We start from the raw sequence: 15,446 nt of genomic DNA, 5'->3' as shown, positions 1-15,446 counted from the left end.
CGAGCCATTGAAACCGGTGAAGGGCCATTCCCTCCATCGTTTTCCCAGCCAAGAATGTCAGGGAGATGGGCCGATACGACCTGAGTTCACGGGACGGCTTGCCTCGCATTAGAAATGGCACAACCACAGCAGAGCGCCACTGATTCAGAAGGCCTCCACCAGTGAAAACTCGGTTGTATGCCTCTACCAAGAGAGAGCGCTGGGATGAGTCCAAGTTCCTCAGGAGCTGGTGTGTGATGACATCCGCACCAGAAGCACTGAGTGCTCGCTTCCTTTCAATTATCCGCTTCAGCTCGGACAGGGTGAAGTCGCTTTCGCAAAGAGAGTGGATGGCAGCCGTAAGAGCAAGGTCGGGTGGCGGGAGGGTTGGGGCCGTGTGGTTCAGGGCGGTCGAAGGTGTCTGGGCAGCAGCAGGAGGGGGCTCGAAGGATGAGGCAATGAGCTCTGCGAGCTCCAACTCCGTGATTCCATGCGCCACCGCGATGGTGAGAACGGGGAAGCGAGACACCTTCGGGTTGAGCATAACGCTGATGATGTGCCAACCGCGGCGGCGCCTGCGCGGGTCACGGAGGGAGTACACGCTCGTCCAGCTGCGGTCGCGCAATTGTTGCGTGTGGCGTCGGCACACGGCGTCCAGTCGGTTGTACTCTGTCCAGGCACCGGGGCCTGAAGAGCGCAGTGCCCGCCTCTGTGCACGCTGGCGCACTGCACAGAGGTTGAAGAGTTTATTGTCAGGGCAGGGCGTTCCAGCGGGCACCACACAGCGAGTGGTTGCACGCTCGGCACAGTCCGCGATACGCGCAAAGAAGACCTCACTGGACTGAACACTTGCGCACAGCTCGCGGAAGAGCGGCCACCACACAACCTTGTACTCGCGCACGGCACCACGGCTGGGTTGGCACGGTAGGAGCGCGATCGGGAAGTGATCGGTCCCCGGCGTGTCAGTGTCGCTTCCACTCGTAGGAGCAGCGTTCCGACACCAGGGCGAGGTCGATCACAGTGGCAGCGCTGTTTCGGCGTATGAATGTTGGCTCCCCAGTGTTTAGAACGAGGAGACCGGCCCTGTGTATCGCTTCGGTGAGGTTCCGACCGCGCACATCGGTGCTAGGGTCACCGCCGGTGACCTGGTTCGCGTTGACGTCCCCGCACAGGATGTGGTCGCGCGAGAGTGCAGCCACAAGTGGTGGGACAAGCACGTAGGTGGCCGCAGCGAATGGGCGCACATAAACACTCACGACGGAGGTGCCAACACCGTCTACACGAACTGTAGCGGCCACACATTCACATGTTTCTCTGGTGTAGTGTTCCGTGGGTATGAGAGCGTGAGCAAGAGTTGTTCGGATATAGAGGGCTGCGAGCGGCTTCCCAGGTGGGTGGAGGGTGTCACCGCACGGGACACTGGTGCAATCAGGCCGCACAAACTGCGTGGGGCTGCTGTAGCCGATGTAGCCGGGCAACGATACCTCCTCTGCGCGAACATTCGTTTCTTGGAAGGCCAGGACATGGTAGACGCGCAGAGGAAGGATCGCCGCAAGCACGGCTTGTCGGCGGCGCAGTGAGTTGCAGTTCCACTGCAGTATGCGCGGCCTCGTTTTACGGAGACGGTTACTCGCCATCCTGGGTTAGTGCCATTTGGGTGGCCAGCGCTGCAGTACAGAGCAGGCGAATGGGGCCATCGGAGGGCAGAAGCTCCAGTGCCGCTGCGAGTGCTGGCACCAAGACTGAGATGACAGAACACTTCTTGTCGCTGGTCGCGGCTGCGGGAGCAGTGACACCGGTGGCGGTTGCGTGGGATAGTCCCTTTATGACTGGGTGGTAGTTTCGTTGTTTTGCGGGGTTACCGGAAGCGTTGGGGGCCTCACTTCGCGAAATGGGCGTCAAGGACGCGACGCTCCCCCTGCCAACGTGGGCAACGCGGTTCAGTGGCAAGGTGCTTTGCGCCATAGAACAAACACTTTGGCTGTTCAGCCACGCACTCAGCCGGGGGGCGGGGCCCTCCACATAGCGCACAGCGCCGTGTGTACGTGCACGTGACGTTTATGTGGGCGTAGCGGGCACAGCGGCCGCACTGAGTTGGGCGGGGCCGTAATGGGCGAACAGTGCGGCGCTGTTTGTAGAGTTCGATGTCAGCGAGGGATTTGGACCCGCTGAACGTCACAAGAATGTTCCGGCCAGTACGGGAGCACTCTATGATCGGGTACAGCGACGTAACATTCGCAGTGAACTCTTCATTGCCTATGGAGCGGTCCACGTTGTATACAACACCACTACAGGTATTGATGGTCGCCTTTTTGCTCGCACTGGGATGCCGCAGATGTTGGCAATGGCGAGGATGGTGGCGAGAGGTGTGCCCGGAGCAATGTCGGCCGCGACCACATTGCGCCGAAAGTTAACTCGCACACGCACAATTCCATCAATGGGGGCAAGATAGGCAGAGATGGCTTCCTGCGTGGCAGTCCGGAAGGATGCCTTCCTCTCGGTAGGGCGAAAGAGGACTGCGTCCACATGTGTGAGAGTAGGTGTCTGTTTGGGCAGGGTTTGGGGTCCGTTTGTCAACACGCGTAGGTTTGGGCCGCGGGATTGAGACGAGCGGTGCGCATAGCACTGTTCCACTTGAGGATCCTGTAGGTGGAAAAGAGGGGAAGGGGTCCTCGGCTGGTAGCTGGCCCAATACACAACTTGGCCGAGAGGGGCGCTTGGGAAGCGGGCCTGCGGAGGCACCCTTTTAGATGCGAAGTATCTTAAGGTCGAGCTCAATCCGGCGGTGGTGATGGTGGTGGTGTGCGGCGTGACCACCCTCACTGCGCATGCGCATACCCTCTCCACATACCTCCTCTCCACTTCCCCTCACCATTCCCCTTCCCATCTACCCCTATCCCCTCTCCACTCACCCTCTCCCTCTCCCTTTCCACTTTCCCTCTCCCATCCCCCTTTCCACTCTTTGAAACGCGGGCTAGACATGCCGAAATTCTCTCCTGCACAACGCCGCGATGAGCTCGAGTGCATGCGCGTCCCCTCCACTTCTCTCTCCTCTCCTACGCTGCCCCCCCTCTCGCCCGCCTGTCGACCGCGTTCCCCGCTCGCCCTGTGAGAATTAACGGCCAGGCTAGATGGAAGACACGACGCGCGTAGCGTCCCTCTTCGCGTTCCACGACACGAGGTCGGTAGCATGCCCAACGAACGCCAACGGAACGCGATCGTGCAAGTGCTCCGGCTTCGCATCGCCTCATGGTCCCCTTTAGCGGGAGATGGCGTAATTTTTTTGACAGGCGTCAGTAAAGATGCCTGCTTGGGGGGGAGGGTAACACAGGCATTATTGCTGCGCTGCTCCTTTGTCCCTCCATCGACGACAGTCGTGGTCAGAGGGGGAGGAGGAGGGGTCACGCTCTTGGCTGTGCCGGGAGTGGGGGCTGCGGCTGTTCCTGGTAACTCGGTGACGTCACAGGCCGCAGAGGAAGGGACAGGCGTGGAACCTGTTGCGCTGCTCGCCGCTGTTGAGGCGGCGGGACAGGAGGAAGGTGGTGTGTCAAGGCCCGAGGCGAAGGAGGTGTTTCCGTCCGAAGTTGTGGTGGACGAGGGCGATGACCCTTTCATGCTTGTCTCAGGAATGCTGCCAGTACTGAGAAGGGGTGCTGGCAAAGGTTTAGCAACCACAAGGCTGAGATTACGGCAGTCAGGTACAATGACAACACAAACAGGTGCTGATGAATGTGTAAATAAATGGTTACGGTACAAATCCTCGTCTCGTCATTAATACGCCATTAAAATTACTACGCCGTGTAGTCTCGGCGCAAGAAATGCATTCGCGTTTCCTCACGATTCCTTTCGGGGAGGTGGCGGCATTTTTTTTATAGTTGCTCGGGAAAAATATGGCGGCCTTGTCAGTCAGGCAGAGGCAAAATGGCCCTGGCTGAATTCTCTAGAGGTTCCGCTGCTGCTCCAAGCGATGAGAAGAGACAGGGGCTGGTTGGAAAAGCCGGACAAGGGTTCACGGGGCCCGGTGTTGTCACCGCACGCTTGCGTGGTTGCGCGGGGCTTTTTCTTGCTCGACGCAGGCGTCTCCGAGGTGAAAGCTGTTTTTCCCCTCTTCATCTCTGATGAGGTTGCTCGCTTCTCTCAGGAGGAGCTCAAACGCTCGAGACCGCTTGGAGCTGGCGCTCAAACTTGGCCTCAAGGGTAGTTCAGCTGAGGTGCTATCGTCCATCAAGCGATGCGGTGAGGGAAACGAGGGAGGAAGGAGAACGGAAAGTGAGGAAACATTGTTGCGAGGAGATAGGAATAAAGAAAATAATTAGGTGAGGGGAAGATGCGATAAATTATTTCACTCCTTGTGGAGCACCGAGGGGGCCTGCACTCGAAAGTGCGTACAGAAGGGATGAAAATAAATTATGGTACATATAAATAGCTCGCGGTTAGCATGCTGAAAGACTGTACTTTTTGTGGCCTAGCCGTCTAACGCCACGCGTTGCCAAGCAAGAGTTCGCCCGTTGGATTCCGCGCGTCGAAAGGTATTTGTGAATTATTTTTCTTTATGTCTTTTATATATATCTATATTTTATATATATATATATATATATATATATATATATATATATATATATATATATATATATATATATATATATATATATATATATACGGGCCCAAACAGCGACGCCGACGGCAAAAACCAGCCGAGAGCATCCATATAATTGCTATCGCAATAAAAGCTACTACTAAAGTTAAATGGACAGTCTTCTAACGCCTAAATTCAATGGAAGTTGGGAGGAAGGATCATTTATCACATCTGTTACTCGGCTACTTAAGCCACAGAAACGGAAATTAACAACATTTTCTGTCATCCGGTCAGTGCAATCTCTGACACTTATTTTCAGACTCATGATTGACTTCTTTCAAAAGATCATGATGCGTGAAAGGAATATTTTTGGAAGCCCATGTCAGACAGCACAATTTTAAAAAGGGATAGCAGGACAGCACAATTTTAAAAAGGGATGTTAAGGGATAGCAGTACGTTTCACCCATTGAGTTCTGTTTTTTTCTTATTTACATAACTACGATGTCAACCAATGATGAAAAAAGAGCCACTTGAAAATAACCTCAATGTAGAACCATTCGCAAATTTGAGAATATAGAAGGGACAAGAATTTTAGGAACACTAAAGGTAAAAATTCTTAACTGGCGCGTTTGCGTCTGCTCTTGAAGGCTGCATAATACGGATGTAGAAAGACACGAGAGCAAATCAGGAAGTATATAGTTCAATCGCTTCGGGCAAACTGAGGCTGTAAATACGGTGCCGGCATAAGAATTCCCTGAGATTGACCTTTGTTGACGCGACCCGGCTCATCTGCCGGCATCTCCATGGCAGGGTTCTGCAGTCCGTTGGTGAAGATGCGTTTATGCTTCAGCCATCGTCGGCGTACGAGCAACGACCAGTGATTCGTTTTCAAAGGAACAAGGGAGAACTCCCTAATCGAATGTCACATGTTTATGCAGCCCACACAAGGGGATAGGTATATCGCTTGAGAAGTGTGAGGTGGTGGTGTCGTAAGTTCGTGAAAGGCCGCGAAGACTTGCGTGGCAATCACGTTAGGGGAGGCAGCATGCGGCGAATTCGAAAAGAGGCATCTCAAATTTAGTGCTAAGGTGGGACAAATGTATGAAGCGGTATGAGACTGCGCGAAAAAATTGTGTTAGCTAATAAGGAAGAAATCATATTTGTGATAACTTATATGTAGCTTATTTTGGCTGATCAAAAATACTGGCAGAAAGTTTCTCATCCGGTCTGACAAAGCACCTGCCATTCGTATGCACACGGCCCATGCGAGAGTACAAATGCGGCACTATCGCTTCTCGTATTCGACATTCCGGATTGGGGGTTAGACAACAGAAGCAATGCCAGGAATACATACCATACACGTTGTCAGAGTCCGTATCGTCAATATTTTCTACAAGATGAGCTTGACGACCATCAACCGATCGTTCCATGACATCCATGGGCCTGATCTTCAGCTTTGGACCAAGGACACCTTCCTGACGGAAGAGTTTTCGTTTTAAATACGAAGCATTTTTAGCGAACTTCTGCGACTTTGAGCGTATCTATCTATCTATCTATCTATCTATCTATCTATCTATCTATCTATCTATCTATCTATCTATCTATCTATCTATCTATCTATCTAGCTGCCTACGACTTTGGGCTCACCTGACCGTTTCGTTAATGGGATTTATACCAGAATTGGTATGTCATAACATGGCTCTATAAGCAAGTGAATGGTCATAACATAAATATCGTAACATGCATGTCATGAATGGAGTGATTTCCATGCCACAGCGTTGTGCTCCTTGCGGCCGTTTCGTTAACTTCATATATACCAAAATTGATACGACATAACAAGAGAGTATGACAAACATATGTGGCAGGTCCTATCGGGCAAATCATGACACGCATGTCATGTACAGCATGATTTACTTGGCATAGTCTCGGGGCGCTCGTGGCCGTTTTGTTAGGTGGATATATACCAAGGTTGGTATTTCTGTATGGCGAACGCATATAACAGGTGGCAACATGAAAATCTTGAGAGGCATGTGATGTACCACATGACCTACATGTCCCGCTCATGGTGCGCTTGCGGCCGTTTCGCTATCTTGAAATGTGCCAATTTGATATTGCATGATGTGACTCTATGAAGAACATAAATCACAGAAGGTAACATGTAAATAATGATATGCATGTCATGTACAGCATGATTTATATGCCACGCTCACGGTGTGCTGGTGGCCGTTTCGCTAGCTTGCTATAGAAAAAAAGTCGGTGTTGCGCGACGTGACTTTAAAAACGTGGTGGCATCACAATCATGATGTGCATATCGTGTAGGGCGTGACTTACATGCCACGCCCATGGTCTGCTTGAGGCCGTTGCGCTAGCTTGACATACAGCAACATTGGTATTGTGCGACGCGACTGTATGACGAACACAAATGGTAGGTGGCAACATGATAGTTGTGACATGCACATCGTGTACGGCATGAGTTTCACATGCCGCGCTCATCGTGCGCTCGCGGACGGTGACGTGACTTTATGACGTATTGCGTGACGGGACTTTTTGACGAACATAAATGACAGGTAGTAACACGCAAATCATCACATGAATGCTATGTACGGCATTATTACATGACAGTGTTGGTGCGCTCCCGGCTCTTTTTTACTGGATATTGTCACGTGGTCGTGACGTCGACGAAGACAGCAGTCGGCGTTTGCAGGATGAAACTGTTTATTTGGCCGGACTTGTGGCCGGAAAATGAGAACTGGAACTAGAGCAGTATACGCTGTACAATGATAGCGGCGAACAGGGCGTCGTTCGTTGATCAACTGACAAGCAGTCAAACGCTTCGGCTTTCATACAGGCGCTATCGAACTTTCCAGCGATATCGCTGGTGGCGGCGTAATCTCTAGACAAAGCTGGAACATTCGCGTGCGGGGCGCAATCTTAACAAACCGATCTACTACAATCGCGACGCTTCTAGAACACTACATCGCCGACAGCGTCGAGCGTTGATAACCGTCCCTGCCGGTCAAACCCGAATACATCAAAACAAGACAAGAAGTGGGCGTGGCATTGCCCCCCTCTGAAAAAGCATCGTCCCGATGCTTGTGAAAGAACATAGAAGAGAAAAAAAAAGAAGTGCATACACAAATAAATTACAATAACAAAGGAAAAAAATAGAGCCCCCAGGCTCGCTAACGCGCAAAATACGGCTTAAGGCGCACGACATGGACGACTTCAGGTCGCGCACGGCGCCGCTGAGAGTTCGTAATGCCGTCAGGGACAACCTCATAGTCGAGTGCGCCGAGGCGTCGAAGTACCCTGTACGGTCCGAAGTATCGTCTAAGAAGCTTCTCACTAAGTCCTCGTCGGCGTATTGGCGTCCATACCCATACACGGTCACCGGGTTGGTATTCCATGCGGCGTCGTCGAAGGTTGTAGCGGCGGCTGTCAGTCGTCTGCTGGTTCTTGATCCGTCAGCGGGCGAGCTGTCGTGCTTCTTCGGCGCGCTGTAGGTAGGTGGTCACGTCGATGTTTTCCTCGTCGGTCACGTTTGGTAGCATGGCGTCGAGCGTCGTTGCCGGGCTCCGTCCGTAGACCATCTTGTACGGCGTCATCTGCGTCGTTTCCTGTACGGCCGTGTTGTACGCGAAGGTCACGTACGGAAGGATGGCGTCCCACGTCTTGTGTTCGACGTCGACGTACATGGCCAGCATGTCGGCGATGGTCTTATTTAGACGCTCGGTGAGGCCGTTGGTCTGTGGGTGGTACGCGGTGGAGCGGCGGTGGCTTGTGTGGCTGTATTCCAGGATCGCCTGAGTTAGGTCAGCCGTAAACGCCGTACCTCTGTCGGTGATGAGAACCTCCGGGGCGCCGTGTCTAAGGACGATGCTCTCAACGAAGAACTTGGCTACCTCAGCGGCACTGCCTTTGGGCAGGGCTTTTGTTTAGGCGTAGCGGGTGAGGTAGTCGGTAGCCACGACGATCCATTTATTTCCGCAAGTCGACATTGGGAACGGCCCCAGGAGGTCCATCCCGATCTGCTGGAATGGTCGCCGAGGAGGCTCGATCGGCTGAAGGAAGCCTGCTGGTCTTGTGGGCGGTGTCTTCCGTCGCTGACAGTCGCGGCACGTCCTTACGTAGCGAGTGACGTCGGCTGCAAGGCGCGGCCAGTAGTACTTTTCCTGTACTCGTGCGAGCGTTCGGGAAAGTCCGAGGTGTCCAGCCGTCGGGTCGTCGTGCAGGGCATGCAGAATTTCTGGTCGCAGTACCGAAGGTACAACGATAAGGTAGCTGGTTCGGGCCGGAGAGAAGTTCTTCTTTACGAGGACGTTGTTTTTCACGAAAAATGATGCCAATCCTCGCCTGAATACTTTTGGGACAGCGATGGTCCTGCCCTCCAGCTAATCCACTAGACCCTTCAGTTCCGGGTCGGCTCGCTGTCGTTCGGCGAAGTCTTCGGCACTTATGGCTCCCAAGAAGCTGTCATCATCCTGGACGTCGGGCGGTGGCGGGTCGACGGGGGCACGAGACAAGCAGTCGGCGTCGGAGTGTTTCCTTCCGGACTTGTACACGACAGTAATGTCAGATTCTTGAAGTCTTAAGCTCCACCGTGCGAGGCGACCTGATGGGTCCTTCAAGTTAACTAGCCAACACAAGGTGTGATGGTCGCTCACAACTTTGAAGGGCCTGCCGTGGAGGTAGGGGCAAAACTTTGACGTAGCCCAGATGATGGCGAGGCACTCCTTTTCTGTTGTGGAATAGTTGACCTCTGCTTTAGACAGCGACCGGCTAGCATAACTGATAACCCTTTCCAGTCCGCCCGTCCGCTGCACAAGGACGGCGCCGAGTCCTATGCTGCTTGCATCGGTGTGAATCTCTGTATCGGCGTATTCGTCGAAATGCGCAAGTATCGGAGGCGTCGGCAGGCGTCGTTTCAGTTCATGAAATGCTTCAACTTGCGCTGTTTGCCACCTGAATTCGACGTCGGTCTTCGTGAGCTGCGTTAGTGGTTCGGCGATCCGTGAAAAGTCTTTGACAAAACGTCTGTAATAGGCGCACAAGCCGAGAAATCGGCGCACGGCCTTCTTGTCGGTGGGTAGCGAGAAAGCGGCGATGGCAGCTGTTTTCTGCGGGTCTGGGAGCACTCCAGTCTTGCTGATCACGTGAACCAAAAACAAGAGCTCCTCGTACGCGAAGTGGCACTTTTCTGGCTTCAGGGTGAGCCCGGAGTTCTTTATTGCTTGAAGTACGGATTGAAGTCGCTGGAGGTGTTCGTCGAAGTCGAGGAATACACAACGACATCGTCCAAGTAAACAAGGCAAGTCTGCCACTTCAAGCCAGCCAGCACGGTGTCCATGACGCGCTGGAACGTCGCAGGTGCCGAGCAAAGACCGAAAGGCATGACCTTGAACTCAAAGAGGCCGTGGGGTGTTATAAAATACACCATCTCCCGCTAAAGGGGACCATGAGCCGATGCGAAGCCGGAGCACTTGCACGATCGCGTTCCGTTGGCGTTCGTTGGGCATGCTACGACCTCGCGCCGTGGAACGCGAAGAGGGACGCTACGCGCGTCGTATCTTCCATCTAGCCTGGCCGTTAATTCTCACAGGGCGAGCGGGGAACGCGGTCGACAGGTGGGCGAGAGGGGTGCAGCGTAGGAGAGGAGAGAGAAGGGGAGGGGACACGCATGCGCTCGAGCTCATCGCGGCGTTGCGCAGGGGAGAATTTCGGCATGTCTAACCCGCGTTTCAGAGAAAGAGTGGAAAGGGTGAGGGGGGAGGGGAAGTGGAGAGGGGTATGGGAAAGGTAAGGGGAGAGGGAAAGGGGAGAGGGGTAGAGGACAGGGGGAGTGGTGAGGGGGAGTGGAGAGGAGGTGTGTGGGGAGGGTATGCGCATGCGCAGTAAGGGTGGTCACGCCGCACACCACCACCACCACCACCACCACCGGATTGAGCTCCGCTATAAGATACTTCGCATCAAAAAGGTCTTTTCTCGGTCTCTTTCGTCTACTTCGATCTGCCAATAGCCGGTCTTGAGGTCCATCGACGAAAAGTGCGTCGCGTTGTGTAGTCGATCCAGGGTGTCGTCTATCCGTGGGAGGGGGTACACGTCCTTCTTCGTGATTTTGTTCAGGCGCCGATAATCAACGCAGAAGCGCAGTGTCCCGTCCTTCTTCTTCACTAACACCACGGGTGACGCCCACAGACTCTTTGAAGGCTGGATGATGTCGTCGCGTAGCATTTCGTCGACTTGTTTCTTTATGGCCTCACGTTCTCGCGTCGAAACTCTGTAGGCGCTCTGTCGGAGTGGTCGAGGATTTTCTTCTGTTATAATGCGGTGCTTAGCAAGGGGCGTTTTTCGGACCCGCGATGACGACAAGAAACAGTCCTTGTATTGCAGGAGCAGGGTTTTCAGCTGGTCTTGCTTGACCTTCGGAAGGCTCCGGTTGACGTCGAAATCTGGTTCGGGACCTCGATTCGTTGAAGCAGGTTCGGCAGCATCGAAGAGGGCAAAAGCATTGCTGGCGGCCACACATTCGTCGATGTAGGCGACCGTCGTACCAATGTTGAGGTGCCTATATTCGTGGCTGAAATTTGTCAGCACTACCTTTGCTTTACCGTCACGCAGTTTGGCTATACCTCTTGCGACACAAATTTGACGGTTCAAGAGTAGTTGCTGACCGCCCTCGATGACGCCTTCAAGGTTCGCAGGTTTTTCGGTGCCGACGGAAATAATGACGCTGGAGCGCGGTGGAACGGTCACATGCTCTTCTGTCACGTTCAATGCATGGTTCCCTGGCGTGGCGTGGGGCGGGAGCGCTTTGTCTGAGGTTAGCGTTATCGACTCAGACCTCAGGTCGATGACGGCACCGTGGTCACTTAGGGAGTCCATTCCAAGTATCACATCCCTAGAGCAATTTTGTAGGATTACAAAGTTCGCAGGATAAGTCCGGTTATTGATGGTGACTCTCGCCGTGCAGACACAAATCGGCGTTATCAGGTGGCCTCCAGCTGTCCGGATTTTGGGTCCACTCCAAGCGGTCTTTACTTTCTTCAGCTTGGTGGCGAACGGTCCGCTGAAGACAGAATAGTCGGCTCCGGTGTCGACGAGAGCTGTGATGCTGTGGCCGTCGATAAGAACGTCGAGGTCGCTAGTTCGTCGTCTCGCGTTGCAGTTAGGTCGTGGCGTGGGGTCACGGCTGCGTCGGTGTGTTCCGCTGCTTCCATTTTGCGTCGTCGGGTCTTCGTTTACAATTTTTAACCAAAATTGACATGGCATGACATGAGTTCGTGACGAAAATAAATGGCAGGTTATGCATTCTATATATCCGCATATACAAGTTGTCCTACATAACATGAGCCAAGACTTTGAAAATGAGAGGCACTTCAGAGGCAAATTGGACCAAACGTATACTACTCGCACTAGCCTATAGATACTCAGGCTATTTATTATTTTCCACTAAACTAATTACTTAATTATTTTTCATGAACTTTTTAATTACTGGCTGAAAACCCAACATATGGCCACTGAGCTGTAGAGCACTTTTAGAAACCACGGACGTAATTGTTTGCTGTACGATACGTCTCACGGTGTTATTTTTTCCGCGTTGTAAAGAAAGCCCGCGAAATTTAAAAAAAGGCCATGTGACGGACCGCGAGCGCACTGCTATAGTGCTGCTCTCAAGCGTGCAACCGGTGAACGAGGTCGCCTGCGGCTGTCACGGGGAAGCGACAGGGTGCTTTGAAAGTGGGCGTTGTTTGGGCGTCCGTCTTTCGTTGAATGACGGTGCAAATGCACGCTGCTGGCCGAGCGCTACCGCGGTGATAAAGCGGTCACGACTGCGAGGAAAAAAAAAACAGCAGTTTGATTCTGATTCAGCACATAGGGCGAAACGCGACAGAACCATGGAAGGCCTCGACGGCTGCTGCAATTTCGCAGTTTGAACAAAAAGAGACCCCACAAAGCGTCTGCGTCGTGCGAACCATTCCTGACGAGTTGTCTTTCTTCAGTTATTCAGATGCTCCTCAGACACCCGTAACCCTTCGTGTTCCCGACAGCAACGTTACATTGTTTTAATCTGTGTAAGCAGCTGACATGCCATACTCGAATGAGCAACGAGCGGATTTGGTTCTCGCCCTAAGTGCATCACACGGACACAGAAGGCAGGCAGTTTCGACGCTGGCATCCTGGTACGCGGCCAAGCTCAATGACCATTGTGCGTACAGATAGAATCACACTTGTCTAGAGCAGTCGAGCGGCCGGCTGCTGACTGCAAAAGCGCCGCTCACCGGCAGTCAGTAGCTTCGAGATATGTTGGATACAAGCGCCAAAAGCCTGCATGCGTCATGACTGCTCGCGGCAATTTCTGTTATCGGCCTGTAGATTTTTGCACGAACGAGGGTGGGCGGGATCTGCGCTTATTCGCTGCCTGCTTTGTCGCGTGCAGCCGCAGCCGTAGCTGATAAAAGAGCAAAAAATGAAACACGATTCGTATGTTTTTGAAGCCGAAAGTCTGGCAGCGCTTAAGCTATTCATTTTTGAAAAAGCAAAGCAACTTGAGAAGGCGCTGAACGCAAAGTATAGAATACGTTGCTCATCCCTGGTCTCATTCTCACTTAGAAAGTAGTCTGCTCCTGATGCGGCAATCAGTAAGTCTTCTTCAGGCGATGTGGCCATTTGAGGGCGACCACGGGCTCCGTCTTCGATGACCTGCGTCACGGCACGCCTTTGAGGCTCTGCTCACTGTTCCCATTGGGCGCCCTGTCACATCACAAATGGCTCTACGGGTCATGTTACGCACCATTATTGCGATCGCTAACCGCTCTTCCTTCGTAAGCCGTGGAGCCGTCGCAAAAAATTCGTTTTACTTCGCGTCAGTCATCGTTTACGTCTATCACTTCATGTGCCAATTGGCGTTGACGTCACCATTCACCGAGACGCCAATGAATCATTGCCATCTTTTATCTTGAATTATGAGTAGTTCTCAGAACCAGTGCATGCATTCCGGTGCACATCATCGCTTATCACGGGCAGCAGTTGTTCCACAAGCGACCACAAGCAGAAAGCTAAAAAGGAGAAGAATAAGAAAGTAACATAACTGACTGACTATCACTTATGATCAACTTTATAGGCTGACATCGCAGATAGGCCGTAGTCTAGAACACAGCGACTGTCGGTACGCGGCACTGTTGCAGTCCGCAGCCGGCCGCTCGACTGCTCTAGACAAGTGTGATTCCATCTGTACATATGAAACGCTGAAAGAGAATGGGACATTTACCACGAAACGGCACAGATGTTCAGTTTTGGGCGAGGAAGTGGAGAGGAATATCCTGTCCAAGTTTTCTGCAGGAGTGTCCGTAGCGTGGGTGCTGAAGCTGGTGTCTCGAAATCTTCGGTGTGGAGAATATTAAACAAGACACAACTTGATCCCTACCATGCGCAGCTGTACCAAGAATTCGAGCCTCGCGACTTCCAGGATCGTACAGACTGCAAACTGGATCCCAATCAAGACAGAAGAATACCCAAGCTTCGTTAACAAGCTACTTTGGACCAACGAAGCTGACTTCTCACGCGATGCTCAAGCGAACATCCACAGCGCTCACTATTGGAGTGACAAGAACCATCACTGGGTTTGGCAGGCGCGTCGCCAATATCAGTGGTCTTTCAATGTGTGGTGTGGCATTTACGGTGGTACTATATCGTACCTATCTTCTTCGACAGCACACTTACAGACGAACGATATGTCGATAATATCTTGGATGGACCACTTCCAAATTTTCTGTGCGAAGTTCCATTGGCTAGGATTAAAGATATCTGGTTTCAGCATGTTGGAGCTCCTGCGCACAGAAGCAGCAAAGCGCACGTGCAATTGGCTGGATGACGTGTTCCCGCAGTAGTGGATAGGGGGGGGGGGGCACGGGCCCATTGCTTGGCCAGCAAGGTCTCCAGATTTAATCCCCCTTGATTTTTTCTTTGGGGGTACGTCAAGAGTAGGTATACCAGGCACCAATCACAACATCAGGTAATCTAAAAGAAAAAAATAAGACAACTTTGCAGCTCCATTCCCGAAAGTATGGTCAAGAACGTCACGGAAAATCTGATAAAGAGATGCCAGAGTTGTATTGCAGCAGATGGCGACCTCTATGGACATGTTCTGTAATCGCGGCTTAATTTTACGAGCACCGATCACTGAAAAAAAAGTCTCCTCATGCCGTTCGCACACCTACCGCCACGCGTGACTAGCTTCACGTCGTCGCCTCCTTTTACGCATCTCATGTTCAAAAGCGACAATAAAGCTATTTTCTTGTTCTATTTATCCGTCTTGGACGCTTATCTCGGCAGCGCTCGGCCAGCAGCGTGCATTTGCACCGTCATTCAACGAAAGACGGACGCCCAAACATCGGCCACTTTCAAAGCACCCTGTCGCTGCCCCGTGGCAGCCGCAGGCGACCTCGTTCACCGGTTGCACGCTTGAGAGCAGCACTATAGCAGTGCGCTCGCGGTCCGTCACGTGGCCTCTTTCAAATTTCGCGGGCTTTCTTTACAACGCGGAAAAAATAACACCGTGAGACGTATCGTACAGCAAACAATTTAGTCCGTGGTTTCTAAAAGTGCTCTACATATCAGTGTCTATATTTTGGGTTTTGGGCCAATAATTAAAACGTTAAGTAATTAAAAATAATTAAATGATTAGTTTAGGGGAAAATAAAAAATAGCCTGAGTATCTATAGGCTAGTGCGAGTAGTATACGTTTGGTTCAATTTGCCTATGAAGTGCCTTTCATTTTCAAAGTCTTGGCTCAACTTACGTGGGACAACCTGTAGATTTTAATATATAAACCATTGTTCATGCATGCATCCATGCCAAATATGGGGTATACAGTGAACTAGATGTCTTGACA

At 52.1% G+C, this 15,446-nt stretch overlaps 1 protein-coding gene across 1 annotated transcript in view; it reads right to left on the bottom strand.

The window, feature by feature from the left end:
* Positions 1-15,446, bottom strand: part of LOC119402093 (venom metalloproteinase antarease-like TtrivMP_A) — a 115,217-nt gene that overhangs the window by 76,554 nt on the left and 23,217 nt on the right. Inside the window, exon 4 of the mRNA XM_037669196.1 lies at positions 5,910-6,030. Coding sequence (XP_037525124.1) covers positions 5,910-6,030 — 121 coding nt within the window. The remainder of the gene's footprint in view (positions 1-5,909; positions 6,031-15,446) is intronic.

This window comes from Rhipicephalus sanguineus, chromosome 8 (assembly GCF_013339695.2).
Source record: "Rhipicephalus sanguineus isolate Rsan-2018 chromosome 8, BIME_Rsan_1.4, whole genome shotgun sequence".
Classification (NCBI taxonomy): Eukaryota; Metazoa; Arthropoda; class Arachnida; order Ixodida; family Ixodidae; genus Rhipicephalus; species Rhipicephalus sanguineus.
This window is presented reverse-complemented; position numbering and strand designations above follow the sequence as displayed.